The sequence below is a fragment of the Schistocerca nitens genome, chromosome 12 (genome assembly GCF_023898315.1).
Source record: "Schistocerca nitens isolate TAMUIC-IGC-003100 chromosome 12, iqSchNite1.1, whole genome shotgun sequence".
Classification (NCBI taxonomy): Eukaryota; Metazoa; Arthropoda; class Insecta; order Orthoptera; family Acrididae; genus Schistocerca; species Schistocerca nitens.
Genome location: NC_064625.1, coordinates 152,513,261 through 152,529,440, shown reverse-complemented (window position 1 = coordinate 152,529,440; position 16,180 = coordinate 152,513,261). Strand labels below are relative to the sequence as shown.

The 16,180-nt window shown below is 42.8% G+C and overlaps 1 protein-coding gene across 1 annotated transcript in view; it reads left to right on the top strand.

Annotated features, from left to right (window-relative positions):
* The window catches only part of LOC126215171 (uncharacterized), a 134,514-nt gene extending 118,774 nt beyond the window's left edge, over positions 1 to 15,740 (top strand). Inside the window, exon 9 of the mRNA XM_049941838.1 lies at positions 15,283 to 15,740. Within this exon, the coding sequence (XP_049797795.1) occupies positions 15,283 to 15,607 (325 nt within the window). The 3' untranslated portion in view covers positions 15,608 to 15,740. The remainder of the gene's footprint in view (positions 1 to 15,282) is intronic.
* The last annotated feature ends 440 nt before the right edge of the window (positions 15,741 to 16,180 follow it).

The window sequence follows — 16,180 nt, the reverse complement described above, 5'->3', positions numbered from 1 at the left end:
CAGCACAAGAAAAACTGGATCAGTAGTTTCTTCAGTGACTTGAATTGGAAGGTGAGGATTTTCTTGAGCTCTGTTGTGACTGTAGATGAAATGTGGGTGGCTCATTGCACATTTGAAACAAAAAGATAGTCATCTCAGTGGCATCACACCAGTTTCTCATGTGCCAAAAAATCAGAACCACAATTTTGGGGAAAAAATCATGGCCTCAGTGTTTTGGGACCATAAAGGCATCATTTTGGTCAAGTTTCTGCCTCTGGGGGGACCATCAATGAGCAACGATATTGTGAGACCTAAAAATACTCAAAAGAAGCATTCAAAACAAAAAAAAGAGGGCAATTATGATGAGAGAAGTGTGCTTATTGCATGACAGTGCGTGTCCTGGCACAGTCTTAGCCACTGAGGTACTCTTGGTTTCATTTGGTTGTGATGTTTTGATCCATCTTCCATATTTCCCTGACTTGGCACCTTCAGTTTATCATCTTTTCACCTCCCTGTGGGCGCTCATGAGTAAAGTTAAATTTTCAATCGACAAGCAGGTGCGGTAAGAGGTTCCAAAGTGGGGGAAGGAGCTGGCGAAAGAGTTCTTCGATGAGAGCATAAAGAAGCTTGTGCCGCGGCTCACTGCATGTGTTGAACAGGATTCTGATTATGTGGAAAAATAGTCAAAAAGTGTATCAAAAATATACTCTAATTTTTTCAAATATAGTTTTTCTAAACAAAAATACAAAAAAAGTAGTACACTTACTTTCTGAACATGCTTCATTATCATGTTGCTGAGGTATTGTTTCTCTCCACGAGTTTATTTTTTAATATAACTCCAACCATGCAAGGGGAATGCTTTGAATGCCATACGTTTTTAGTTCCCCTGGTTGGATTTTATGATCTACACAATTGCAGGCCTTGGACAGATCACAGAAAATGGTTTTACTGAAGCGTTTGATACTGCTTCACTAACTCACAATCAAACTACCAACTTTCAACCCAACATAAATCTTGGGCAACACTAGAGGTCAGCTTCTCGTTATGAGCAGGAAGTATGACGTATGGCGGAGCTCTTATCAGTACATGCAGGCCTCAAGGTTTGTTTTGTGGACTTCTACCACTGCTATATAACGAAGCAGCAGCATGTAAATTAACACGAAGCAACTGCATGTTATACACAGCCATGTAGCCGTGGCTGTGTGGTGCGCCATATTGGCGGGTGACCTTGAACGGGTTTCGCCCGGCCGCCGCTAGTGCGCAGAGGATCGCGCTATAGTTCTAACTAAGCGCGATCCGCAGAATTGCTAGGCTTCCGGAGCCGCCATTGCGGTTTATCTCGGCTCTACTTCCTGCCGCACCCAGTCTTACCAGTTGGTACGTCCCTGCTACTGAGGCAGCTGCACGCTCATTCAACTCGAGGCAGCAGCACGATACCCACAGCCGTGCCGTACAGGAGGAGGATCTACAGAAGGAGAAGCAGGATGCCGGTGTACAAGAGTGTTGACAGTTTTTCAATTACTCCAAACGAAACAGGACAGCAAGAGTTATTACAAGGACCTATTACGTTTATTGGTTGCAAGATTCAATTTTCGTGTACAACTACAGAGGTAGTAAGTGGAAATTCTTGGCTAACAATTGCCACATTAAAATTTCATTATGGGAAAAAGTCATCATTTAGTATTTGTAGATTCAGATGACCCCAGAAAATGCTGAGAGTTTCATTTTTCATGTTCACTTCTACAGAACTGCATTTAATAGATCAAATATTGCTTTCTCTGTAGAGAGTCCAACCATCAACCTGTGTGACCAAACAGTTGGTATCCACATGATAAAACCTTCCTGACGTGCGAATGCAATTAAAAAAACTGTAATACATAGATAGTTATAGTTTATGGTATAATATAAAGTCACTCAAAGTTTTGAACAAAAAATTCATGCATATCTACACGGACTCCTCGTGTAACCAATATAATAGCTAGATGATACTCTACCTCAACTCGTGCGTGCACAGGTACGTCTGGGGTGATGGACACTAGGTCAGTTACATTCACAATTCTTCTTCAAAGATTGCCAAGGTCAGGTACAGTCACAGTCTTGCAGCTGCGGTGGGCTCATCAGTCTGTTCCTCTCCTTATGGCCATGACTTTTGTCTTTATTACAGTTCCCCAAGCATCAGTGTTACTGAACGACGGCTGCAGGGAGCTATCCGTAAGGCAAATTTTGCGCATCCAACTATGGTTTTCAGTTCTCATCCTCTAAGACCCGAGTGATGCATTTCTGTGATCGTCGAACGGTCCAGCTGCATCCAGAGCTCTACCTTGCCAATGAACTCCTTCATATTGAGGAGACGCATCGCTTCCTTGGCATGCTGTTTGATGCTGAGCTCTCTTGGACACCTCATCTTCGCGAGCTTAAACAACGGTGCTGGCGGCACCTCAACATCCTTCCCTGCCTCAGCAACACTGTTTGGGAGGCTGCACGAACAACCCTTCTACAGCTCTATAAGGCCTTAGTCCAGTCCCGTCTCGACTACGGGAGCGTGGTGTATGACTCAGCAGCGCCTTCGACGTTGCAGATCCTCGACCCAATTCTCCATTGTGGCGTCAGACTGGCGACAGGTGCCTTCCGCACTAGTCCGGTGACTAGCCTTCTTGTAGAAGCTGGAGTCCCTCCCCTACAATTCCGCCGACAACAGCTGCTTGCGTCATACATCGCCCACGTCCATGCCTCGCCTGACCACCCAAACTGCAGGCTCCTTTTTCCATCTTCTGCACTCCCCTCCCCACGACGGTGGCCTAGGTTGGGTCTCCCGATCGCAGTCCACGTTCGTTCCCTTCTCTCGTCACTCGAGTCCTTTCCCCTTCCTCCATCCTTCCTACCCCTCCTTGGTCCCTCCCTCACTTGCGGCTTTGCTTGGATTTGTCCTGCTACTCCAAGTCCTCCGTTCCACCTGCCAGTCTTCGTCAACAATTCCTGGCTCTTCTTGCCTCGTTTCGCGATGCAGGTGCAGTGTACACCGATGTTTCTGTGGTCGATGGACGCACTGGGTTTGCTTTCATCCACGGTGACTACGTTGAGCTGCATTCCCTGCCTTGTGGGAGCAGTGTTTTCACTGCGGAGCTGGTTGCTCTTTATCGTGTACTCACTCACCTTTCCTCCTGCCCTGGGGAGTCACTTGTCATATGCAGTGACTCCCTGAGTGGATTGCAAGCACTCGACCAGTGTTTTTCTCGGGACCCTTTCATGCGCGGTATTCAAGATGCTGTTTTTGCTCTCGCCGAGTGTGGTCGTTCGGTGACGTTTGTGTGGACCCCGGGCCACATCGGCATTCCAGGACACGAACGTGTCGACCAGTTGGCCAAGCAGGCCACCACTTCCCCACGCCTGGAGCCCGGTCTCGTGGAAAGAGACCTCCGGTCAGCCCTACATCGCAAGGTCCGCGATGTCTGGAGCTCTGAATGGTCTGTCTGGAACACGCCAAATAAGCTCCACATGGTAAAGTCGTCCACGGCCGTATGGAACTCATCCTTCAGGGGCACGCGTAAGGACTCAGTCGTTCTCTGCCGCCTCCGAATTGGACATACGCGGTTGACCCACAGCTATCTCCTTCGTCATGAGAACCCGCCCAAGTGTCGCTGTGATGCAGGGCTGACAGTGGTCCATCTTCTGATGGACTGCCCCCTTTTAGCCCCCTTGCGGCAATCCTTTAATTTACCAGCTGCACTTCCTTTAATTCTAGGTGACGATGCCTCTATAGCTGACTCAGTTTTACTTTTTACCCATGCAGCTGAGTTTTATCACTCGCTCTAGTGTGGGCGCTCTTGCATGATTTCTCAGGCTACAGCCACTCCAGCGACTTTTAATTGTGACGTGGATACCAAAATAGTGTTTTTTTATGGTAACAAGTTGTGTTGGAACCTCTATCAACTATTTCCAGCTGGAGGTTCTTCGTTTGTAGTTGAATGGTTGACCTTTTACCTCATCCATCAACCACTGTAGTCTGCTTTACTCTAGTCAACTATTTGCTCTGCTCCTTTTAAGTGTCCTCTATTTTGTGTTACTGCGGTGTTCATTTTAGCTCTGTACCCCTCGGTGTTCCCTCCCTCTGGGTGCAGAGGTTACACTTTTACTGTATAGGTCTTTTACAAGTATGTATGTTTGGAACAGGGGACTGATGACCTCGATGTTTAGCCCCCATCAAACCCCAAAATCAACCAACCAACCAACCATGTACAGTCGAGCCATGCGGGTTAGCACACTGGACTCGCATTCGGGAGGACGACGGTTCAATCCCGTCTCCGGCCATCCTGATTTAGGTTTTCCGTGATTTCCCTAAATCGCTTCAGGCAAATGCCGGGATGGTTCCTTTGAAAGGGCACGGCCGATTTCCTTCCCCATCCTTCCCTCATTCGAGCTTGCGCTCCGTGTCTAATGACCTCATTGTCGACGGGACGTTAAACACTAATCTCCTCCTCCTCCTCCTCCTCGAGCCATGCGTAATATCTTTCACATAACCTCACAAAAAATTCGGGCTGAAAAATGGGCTATCAGCTGCCTCAGTGTAATTTCCCCAGCACCTTTAAAAATTTTCCCAAAAAGTTTGGTATGCGAACCTATTCCCGGTCTTTTTAACATGCAAGTCACCTCTCAATCCCGCAAGCCCCCGTAACTGTAACTCGGTCACACCCACATTGCTGTGAGTCACTCATACTCGTCCACTCTCAGTTGTACATTCTTACTCACTCATTCTGCCCAACTCATTGTTATCTCTCTGTGTCTCTCTAACTGTCACTGTCTCCTGTGTCACAGCCACAGTCTCCTTCATTCTGTCCTACTACTACAGTCTGATCTCACCATCACTGCCTCCCTCTTGCTCTCTCTTACTGCTACTATCTCATTCACTCCTCCCCACTGTTGCTCTCCCTCTCCCTCTCCCTCTCCCTCTCCCTCTCCCTCTCCCTCTCCCTCTCCCTCTCCCTCTCCCTCTCCCTCTCCCTCTCCCTCTCCCTCTCCCTCTCCCTCTCCCTCTCCCCTCACTGTCACTATCTTTCCCTTCCGCATTGTCATTGTCGTAAGCTCACTCTCTCTCATTACCAGTGGCTCTCACCCACTTCTATTTCCTCCTCCTCCTTTTTCATGTCCCACTGGTACTGTCTCCTTCATTACACTACTGGCCATTAAAATTGCTACACCACGAAGATGATGTGCTACAGACACGAAATTTAATCGACAGCAAGATGATGCTGTGATATGCAAATGATTAGCTTTTCAGAGCATTCACACAAGGTTGGCACCGGTGGCGACACCTACAACGTGCTGACACGAGGAAAGTTTCCAACCGATTCCTCATACACAAACAGCAGTTGACCGGCGTTGCCTGGTGAAACGTTGTTGTGATGCCTCGTGTGAGGAGGAGAAATGCGTAGCGTCACGTTTCCAACTTTCGTAAAGGTCGGATTGTAGCCCGTGGTTCATCATATCGCAACATTGCTGCTCGCGTTGGTCGAGATCCAATGACTGTTAGCAGAATATAGAATCTGTGGGTCTAGGAGGGTAATACGGAACACCGTGCTGGATCCCAACGGCCTTGTATCACTAGCAGTCGAGACGACAGGCATCTTATTGGCATGGCTGTAACGGATTGTGCAGCCACATCTCGATTGCTGAGTCAGCAGATGGGGACATTTGCAAGACAACAACCATCTGCACGAACAGTTTGACAACGTTTACAGCAGCGTGGACTATCAGCTTGGAGATCGTGGCTGCAGTTACCCTTGACGCTGCATCACAGACAGGAGCGCCTGCGATGGTGTACTCAACGACGAACCTGGGTGCATGAATGGCAAAACGTCGTTTTTTCGGATGAATCCAGGTTCTGTTTACAGCATCATGATGGTCGCATCCGTGTTTGGTGGCATCGTGGTGAACGCACTTTGGAAGCGTGTATTCGTCATCGTCATACTGGCATTTCACCCGGCGTGATGGTATGGGGTGTCATTGGTTACACATCTAGGTCATCTCTTGTTCACATTGACCACACTTCGAACAGTGGACGTTACATTTCAGATGTGTTGCGACCTGTGGCTCTAGCCTTCATTCGATCCCTGCGAAAACCTACATTTCAGCAGGATAATGTACGACCGCATGTTGCAGGTCCTGTACGGACCTTTCTGGATAAAGACAATGTTCGACTGCTGCCCTGGCCAGCACATTCTCCAGATCTCTCACCAATTCAAAACGTCTGGTCAATGGTGGCCGAGCAACTGGTCCTCCCAATATACCAGTCACTACTCTTAATGAACTGTGGTATTGTGTTGAAGCTGCGTGGGCAGCTGTACCTGTACACGCCATCCAAGCTCTGTTTGGCTCAATGCCCAGGCATATCAAGGCCGTTATTACGGCCAGGGGTGGTTGTTCTGGGTACTGATTTCTCAGGATCTATGCACCCAAATTGCGTTAAAATGTAATCGCATGTCAGTTCTTGTATAATATATTTGTCCAATGAATACCTGTTTATCATCTGCATTTCTTATTGATGTAGCAATTTTAATGGCTAGTAGTGTATTTTCCTGGCACTTTTCTGTCACTGTCAACTGTGTTCACTATGTTCAACTGCTACTGTTTCCCTGTCGTTCTCTCACACTGCCATTGTCTCCTTCACGCTTTCTATACGACGACGACTATCTACTGCCTCTCGGTATTTATTACTTTTCCGTTTCTCTCCCACTGCCAATGTCTCCTTCTCTCCCAGCATAAAAACTGTGAGTATGTTTACAGGCCAAAATTTTTGGGAGAATTTAAGATCCTGAGAAAGATAGAATGAGGCAGCTGATACTGCACTTGCCAATCATTTTCTTTTTAACATGACCTCACCTCTTTTGTTCTCTAACAGGAGCATTTTTCTGCTTGTTCCCTTCTGTTCCCTGCCACAGCAGGACATGTCACTTATATTAAAAGAACTATATGTTAGTTTGTTTGTTCAGGAGGAGAGGCTGACATAGTTTGCCTACTTTTGGCCGGACAGTGATGCACAGACTCAAAGAGCGCGCCCTACACTCTTTCTCAAATGGTTTTACAGTAACTATTTTATAAAAAAATTCATTTTTGTGTTACTTATAGTTTTATATACCAGCTTATTCATGATGTACCCATCAGTTTGTTAATCATCATAGTTATTGTGGTAGTTACATGGAAGTAAGATTCTGTGCAAAATTCGAAAAAATTTGCAATGAATAATATGGCTCACTACGGTTTTGCATTTGGTGCATATTACATAATACGTTGCTGCATATGTAATTTAGCTAAAATACTGAAGTTTTCTTTAAACGTTGTCACCAATCTGGAGAAAATTGATGTGGGGTGTCTCACTTGCTTGTGACTGTGCACAGCAGCGTTAAAGCCAGAGGGAAATATCTGCAACATTGCTCATATTTCATAAACGGTTTGAAGTATCACAATGAGATTTTGGAAAATGACAGAAGACAAAGAATAAGGTAATTGCCATAAGGTTATTAAACAAAACTTTATTACCTACCATGTTATTATAGTAAAACATACATTTTCAGTGAAAGAAACTAATTTTTAATGGCCATCGTTAGCTGGTGAAACGAGAAGTGCTGTAGGTTGGGGAACAGCATAAGTGAAGACATAACACATTTATTATTGTGCTGAGGACATAATTTTTCATAAGCTACCGTTTCTCCAGATCGTCAAGTCATCCGTGGACAGCACTGCTTTCATCTTCTCCAGTTTTTCCTACCACCTTAGTTACTATTTCATTCAAGACTACAATGAAGGGGAGATGTGACAATGCACTGCCCTGTTTCACACAAATTATCTTCTGGAACCAATTCGTCCTTTCATTTCCCACTTTCACCCAACTCAAGACTTCCGCAATACATCTCCTCCACTCTTCTTCTTGCCTCTTTCCACTTCCTTCTTTTCTAGTGCTTTGCAGACCTTTCTTTGACAGATACCTTTTCTGTATCGGAATGGCAGTTACTGGTCATACCCAAATTCATAGTGGTGCTCCTGGATCACTGCAGATATGAGGTCAGCAGTTGATCTCCCAGGTCTGAAGCCATGTGGCTTCTCTCTCAATTTATTTTTGACCCTTGTTTAGATTCTGCTCTCCAGGATCTTTTTGTATACCTCAGCACAGTGTGGTATCAGTGGGACTGACTGGTTTGATGTTTCTGAGATCTCACCACAAAACAGGTCATTAAATTTTCTCACCCTTAAACATAAAATGCCATATTGTTATATTTATTACATGTGTTGTTTTAAAGATACTGTACTGTTACGCAGTTTTAACTTACTGTTCAGAAGAAGTGTGAACAAGTTTTATGACAAAAGTAAAAGCCACAGGATTCTATAAATCCTGCCACAGAAGGAATTGACAGTGAAAAGAATCTGTGAACATGAGTACAGGGTACCAATTGTGTTCTTTCAGTCTATTAAGGTATAAAAGTTAAACATAGCATTAGATATCAACAGTTGTTTCTAGATGTTATCATTCTAATTAAACATTCCTTCCACTACTTCAGTACAAATCATTACTGCTGTAAGAGAGCCCAAACATTAGTCTGGGACCGAAAGAAATGCTGCCAGTAGATCAGACTTAAAATCTTAGTGATCTGCTGCTGCTGGATCTGCAACCAAGACCCAAAATTTGAAGCAGTGGAACTAGGTACAGAAAACTAGTAACACCTGAAATTGACAGCAGTGAGATATTTGGGATAATCCTTGTGTGTGTCGAAAGGAGAGGTCAGTGGGGAATGGAGGTGGTGTATTTATAGGCAAGAAATTTGTATCCAGTGAAGTAGCAATTGAAGCTGCATTACAGTGTTTTGGCAAGATTCAGTATTAGTGGTGGACATACATCCCTCTACCAACCGTGAAACTAAAAACTTCGGAGAAAACCTCAGTTTGCTTGTACGTACAGTTTCCCAACAATACGCCCATAATTGGAAGAATCCAAAAATCAACTGGGAAATGACAGTTTAGTTGGGGAGTGTGACAGGACATTCTGAAAAACAATACTGAATGCTTTCTCTGAAAATTGCTTAGAACAGGTACGTTGAAAGCCCACTCACAATGGAAATACATTACATCCCAATGGCAACAGTAGACCGGACCACTTTAAAAGTGTCCACATACAAACTGGTATCAGTCACCGTGAAGTAGTTTCACCTATATTATCCTAGTACAAAGAGAAACTAAAACAAGTAGAAAAAGTACACTGAGTAAACTGGATGAGAGATATTAGTTTCATCTCTCGGGACTCCACACATTCATCTGTAGTCAGGTTCATACAGCAAACGTGATTAGCGGCCAAAAGGGCAATGTGTGAAGCCTTCAGTGACTGCCATAGTGGAATCATATTAAAAGACCTCTCACAAAACCCAAATAATTTCTGGTTTAGCTACGGCTGTTAGTGGTTCCAAAGTGAATGTTTTGAACACTGATGAATGAAACAGGAACCAAAATTTAGGATAATGAAGCAAATGCAGAAATGGTTGTTAAAAATCTTCTTTTAAAGAGAAAGATTTAGCAGTACTGCCATTAAACAGAGACAATACTACTAGATCTTTCTTACCTCTGCCAAGATGAGTGGTAGAGATATTGTCTGATTTTGTATAGGATTTGCACCAGAACCATGGACCTTGCCATTGGTGGGGAGGCTTGCGTGCCTCAGCGATACAGATAGCCGTACCGTAGGTGCAACCACAACGGAGGGGTATCTGTTGAGAGGCCAGACAAACGTGTAGTTCCTGAAGAGGGGCAGCAGCCTTTCCAGTAGTTTGAGGGGCAACAGTCTGGATGATTGACTGATCTGGCCTTTTAACACTAACCAAAACGGCCTTGCTGTGCTGGTACTGTGAACGGATGAAAGCAAGGGGAAACTACAGCCGTAATTTTTCCCGAGGGCATGCAGCTTTACTGTATGGATAAATGATGATGGCATCCTCTTGGGTAAAATATTCTGGAGGTAAAATAGTCCCCCATTTGGATCTCCGGGCAGGGACTACTCAAGAGGATGTTGTTATCAGGAGAAAGAAAACTGGCGTTCTACGGATCGGAGGGTGGAATGTCAGATCCCTTTATCGGGCAGGTAGGTTAGAAAATTTAAAAATGGAAATGGGTAGGTTAAAGTTATATATAGTGGGAATTAGCGAAGTTCGGTGGCAGGAGCAAGACTTTTGGTCAGGTGAATACAGGGTTATAAATACAAAATCAAGTAGGGGTAATACAGGAGTAGGTTTAATAATGAATAAAAAAAATAGGAGTTCGGGTAAGCTACTACAAACAGCATAGTGAACGCATTATTGTGGCCAAGATAGATACGAAGCCTACGCCTACTACAGTAGTACAAGTTTATATGCCAACTAGCTCTGCAGATGACGAAGAAATTGAAGAAATGTATGATGAAATACAAGAATTTATTCAGATAGAGAGGGAGATGAAAATGTAATAGTCATGGGTGACTGGAATTCGGTAGTAGAAAAAGGCAGAGAAGAAACGTAGTAGGTGAATATGGATTGGGGCTAAGAAATGAAAGAGGAAGCCGCCTTGTAGACTTTTGCACAGAGCATAACTTAATCATAGCTAACACTTGGTTCAAGAATCATAAAAGAAGGTTGTATACCTGGAAGAATACTGGAGATACTAAAAGGTATCAGACAGATTATATAATGGTAAGACAGAGATTTAGGAACCAGGTTTTAAATTGTAAGACATTTCCAGGGGCAGATGTGGACTCTGACCACAATCTATTGGTTATGAACTGTAGATTAAAACTGAAGAAACTGAAAAAAGGTGGGAATTTAAGGACATGGGACGTGGATAAACTTGACTAAACCAGAGGTTGTACAGAGTTTCAGGGAGAGCATACGGGAACAATTGACAGGAATGGCATACGGGAACAATTGACAGGAATGGGGGAAAGAAATACAGTAGAAGAAGAATGGGTAGCTTTGAGGGATGAAGTAGTGAAGGCAGCAGAGGATCAAGTAGGTAAAAAGACGAGGGCTAGTAGAAATCCTTGGGTAACAGAAGAAATATTGAATTTAATTGATGGAAGGAGAAAATATAAAAATGCGGTAAATGAAGCAGGCAAAAAGGAATACAAATGTCTCAAAAATGAGATCGACAGGAAGTGCAAAATGGCTAAGCAGGGATGGCTAGAGGACAAATGTAAGGATGTAGAGGCTTACCTCACTAGGGGTAAGATAGATACTCATCATCATCAGTTGTCTACTATATTAGCAGGTCCTTTGCCTCTCCATTTTCTGCGATCCATTGCTTCCTTCTTAAGGCTGCTGTATGTTGTACCGTCCATCATGTCATCCAGTATCTGAAATCTCTTCCTTCCTCTCTTCCTTTTCCCTTCTACATAACCTTCTAAAACTGTTTTTATCAGTCCGTCATTCTTAATATATGCCCAATCCAATTTCTTTTTCTTCTCTTTATTACATCTAGTAACTGTCTTTTCTCTCCCACTCTTCTCAGTACCTCTTCATTTCTTACTCTGTCCATCCAACTTATTCTTTCCATCTTCCGCCATGTCCAGATCTCAAAAGCCTCCAGCCTTTCTCTGTCTTTTTTCCTCATAGTCCATGTTTCAGCGCCATATAGAAGAACACTCCATACAAGACATTTTATGAGTCTCTTTCTGAGTTCTCTGTCCAGACCGCAGTGGTCTGGAAGATATATACTGCCTACAGGAAAATTAAAGAGAACCACTTGTACCTAACATCTGGTGAGCAAGATGTATGAGACAGGCGAAATACCCTCAGACTTCAAGAAGAATATAATAATTCCAATCCCAAAGAAAGCAGGTGTTGACAGATGTGACAATTACCGAAGAATCAGTTTAATAAGTCACGGATGCAAAAAAAACTAACACGAATTCTTTACAGACGAATGGAAGAACTGGTAGAAGCTGACCTCGGGGAAGATCAGTTTGGATTCCGTAGAAATACTGGAACACGTGAGGCAATACTGACCCTACGACTTATCTTAGAAGAAAGATTAAGGAAAGGCAAACCTACATTTCAGGCATTTGTAGACTTAGAAAAAGCTTTTGACAATGTTGACTGGAATACTCTCTTTCAAATTCTGAAGGTGGCAGGGGTAAAATCCAGCGAGCAAAAGGCTATTTGCAATTTGTACAGAAACCAGATGGCAGTTATAATAGACGAGGGGCATGAAAGGGAAGCAGTGGTTGGGAAGGGAGTGAGACAGGGTTGTAGCCTCTCCCTGATGTTATTCAATCTGTATATTGAGCAAGCAGTGAAGGAAACAAAAGAAAAATTTGGAGTAGGTATTAAAATCCATGGAGAAGAAATAACAACTTTGAGGTTCGGCGATAACATTGTAATTCTGCCAGAGACAGCAAAGGACTTGGAAGGGCAGTTGAACGGAATGGATAGCGTCTTGAAACGAGGATATAAGATGAACATCAACAAAAGCAAAACGAGGATAATGGAATGTAGTCAAATTAAATCGGGTGATGCTGAGGGGATTAGCTTCTATTAGCTTCTATTCTCTTCTTGTCCAAACTGGTTATCGTCCATGTTTCACTTCCATACATGGCTACACTCCATACAAATACTTTCAGAAATGACTTCCTGACACCTAAATCTATACTCGATGTTAACAAATTTCTCTTCTTCAGAAACGCTTTCCTTGCCATTGCCAGTCTACATTTTATATCTCTACTTCTACCATCATCAGTTACTTTGCTCCCCAAATAGCAAAACTCCTTTACTACTTTAAGTGTCTCATTTCCTAATCTAATTCCCTTAGCATCATCTGACTTAATTCGACTACATTCCATTATCCTCGTTTTGCTTTTGTTGATGTTCATCTTATATCCTCGTTTCAAGACGCTATCCATTCCGTTCAACTGCCCTTCCAAGTCCTTTGCTGTCTCTGGCATAATTACAATGTTATCGCCGAACCTCAAAGTTGTTATTTCTTCTCCATGGATTTTAATACCTACTCCGAATTTTTCTTTTGTTTCCTTCACTGCTTGCTCAATATACAGATTGAATAACATCGGGGATAGGCTACAACCCTGTCTCACTCCCTTCCCAACCACTGCTTCCCTTTCATGCCCCTCGACTATTATAACTGCCATCTGGTTTCTGTACAAATTGTAAATAGCCTTTCGCTCCCTGTATTTTACCCCTGCCACTTTCAGAATCTGAAAGAGAGTAATCCAGTCAACATTGTCAAAAGCTTTCTCTAAGTCTACAAATGCTAGAAACGTAGGTATGCCTTTCCTTAATCTAGCTTCCAAGATAAGTCGTAGGGTCAGTATTGCCTCACGTGTTCCAGTATTTCTATGGAATCCAAACTGATCTTCCCCGAGGTCCACTTCTACTAGTTTTTCCATTCGTCTGTAAAGAATTCGCGTTAGTATTTTGCAGCCGTGACTTGTTAAACTGATAGTTCGGTAATTTTCACATCTGTCAACACCTGCTTTCTTTAGGATTGGAATTATTATATTCTTTTTGAAGTCTGAGGGCATTTCGCCTGTCTCATACATCTTGCTCACCAGATGGTAGAGTTTTGTCATGACTGGCTTTCCCAAGGGTGTCAGTAGTTCTAATGGAATGTTGTCCACTCCCGGGGCCTTGTTTTGACTCAGGTCTTTCAGTGCTCTATCAAACTCTTCACGCAGTATCATATCTCCCATTTCATCTTCATCTACATCCTCTTCCATTTCCATAATATCGTCCTCAAATACATCGCCCTTGTATAGACCCTCTATATACTCCTTCCACCTTTCTGCTTTCCCTTCTTTGCTGAGAACTGGGTTTCCATCTGAGCTCTTCATATTCATGCAAGTGGTTTCCTATTCTCCAAAGGTCTCTTTAATTTTCCTGTAGGCAGTATCTATCTTACCCCTAGTGAGATAAGCCTCTACATCCTTACATTTGTCCTCTAGCCATCCCTGCTTAGCCATTTTGCACTTCCTGTTGATCTCATTTTTGAGACGTTTGTATTCATTTTTGCCTGCTTCTTTTACTGAATTTTTATATTTTCTTCTTTCATCAATTCAATTCAGTATTTCTTCTGTTACCCAAGGATTTCTACTAGCTCTCGTCTTTTTACCTACTTGATCCTCTGCTGCCTTCACTACTTCATCCCTCAAAGCTACCCATTCTTCTTCTACTGTATTTCTTTCCCCAATTCCTGTCAATTGTTCCTGTATGCTCTCCCTGAAACTCTGTACAACCTCTGGTTTAGTCAGTTTATCCAGGTCCCATCTCCTTAAATTCCCACCTTTTTTCCGTTTCTTCAGTTTTAATCTACAGTTCATAACCAATAGATTGTGGTCAGAGTCCACATCTGCCCCTGGAAATGTCTTAAAATTTAAAACCTGGTTCCTAAATCTCTGTCTTACCATTATATAATCTATCTTAAACCTCTCAGTATCTCCAGGCTTCTTCCATGTATACAACCTTCTTTTATGATTCTTGAACCAAGTGTTAGCTATGATTAAGTTGTGCTCTGTGGAAAATTATACCAGACGGCTTCCTCTTTCATTTCTTAGCCCCAATCCATGTTTTCTTCTCTCCCTTTTCCTACTACTGAATTCCAGTCACTCATGACTATTAAATTTTCGTCTCCCTTCTCTATCTGAATAATTTCTTTTATTTCATCATACATTTCTTCAATTTCTTCGTCATCTGCATAGAGAGCCCTATATTCCATTGCAAACATTTTCGAACTTTGTGCAGTGTCTTACTTCTGTGGAAATATCACAATAACTATGACCGTGAATGAAATGATGGGCATATCATCAAGAAGCTGATATTTGAAACTATAAGTAACAGCAAAATGACTTTTCTTAACAAATAGTTTCTGTAAAATCGTTTGAGGAAGATTGCGAGGTGTGTGCCTCGATTCTGTCATTGCTGACCAGCCAAAACGGGGCAAACAGTTTCGACCTCGCTTTCCTAACAAAAAATGAGCTCACACAGTGCTTTGGATGAAAATTGGTTACTGTGCTTCGGCCACTGTATCTGGTGTGGACTCTGTTATCTGAATTAAATTCCATAAATAAAACACCTGAATGAATGGATTATCCAGTAACAGTATATCAGTGAAATGTAACTGAATGTCCCTCAATGTTTCATTCTTGCAAGTGACTCACAAGATAAAAAATAGTTCGTCAGTTACCTTGCTCCACAGTATTGTCATATGACTGTTGAAGAAAGAAAGGAAATAAGTGGGAAATATAATGCTTACTGTATTAACAATTAAGTTTTTTCAATCTGTGCACAGGAAGCTACATCTAGAGAACAGCCAGGGTGATAGAAGCGTCGTGGAAGAATTGCACGAGCGAATGGCCGATCTGCAGATTTTTGGCATGGTGCGTGACGAGCCTCCGTCGGTGTTCTCTGAGAGCGACTTGAGTGACGACTCCTCCGATTACGATGACGATGACGATGATGATGATCATGTGGGTGGAGGGAACGGAGCGGCTCCAGGTGGTGGCAACGCAGCCGGAAACTACAACTCTGAGAATTACTGCGCCGGCGGTGCCTGCAGCGACATTGAAGACGTCGACGTCTCGCTCCTGTTTCTGGAGAATGGGGAGCTCGAGTGATCCAGCATTGAGAGTGACCCTGAAATTTCACATTTGAAGAATAAACGAATGTTGCATGTGTGATTCAGAATATGAAAATTCTCACTACAGTGTGAAATGCTCTGATCTTTGATGAAATTTGTTACCTGAAAGAAAGAAGAAAAGTTTTCTGTAACATTACCTGCAATTTTGCAGTAATGTTATTTTATGGCTCTTGTTTCTAAAGGGTGGATAATTTTCTTTTAATAGTACCAACAAGTATTTCAAAATAATGTTGCAAGTCAATTTTGTATGTTGTATTAGGTTTCATAGAATTTATTCTAGTCACTAATTGTATCTGTGTTATATATGTGATTGATTCATTATTGCTCAAACAAATACCTTACAGTTTTCTTAAACATTTAGCTATATAGATGTTACATATCAAGTGTATTAGTTAGGATTGTTGGACAGCTTTCGGGTTTGTCCAAAGACATCAGTTAAGTTAAATTAGGAATTTTGTGATGCAGTTAATTTCTCTTGTTGCAACTGTGAACAAAGCTGTTATTGGGATGTATTTTAGTGCAAAAAGTTGTAAACTGAAGGAAATGCCCA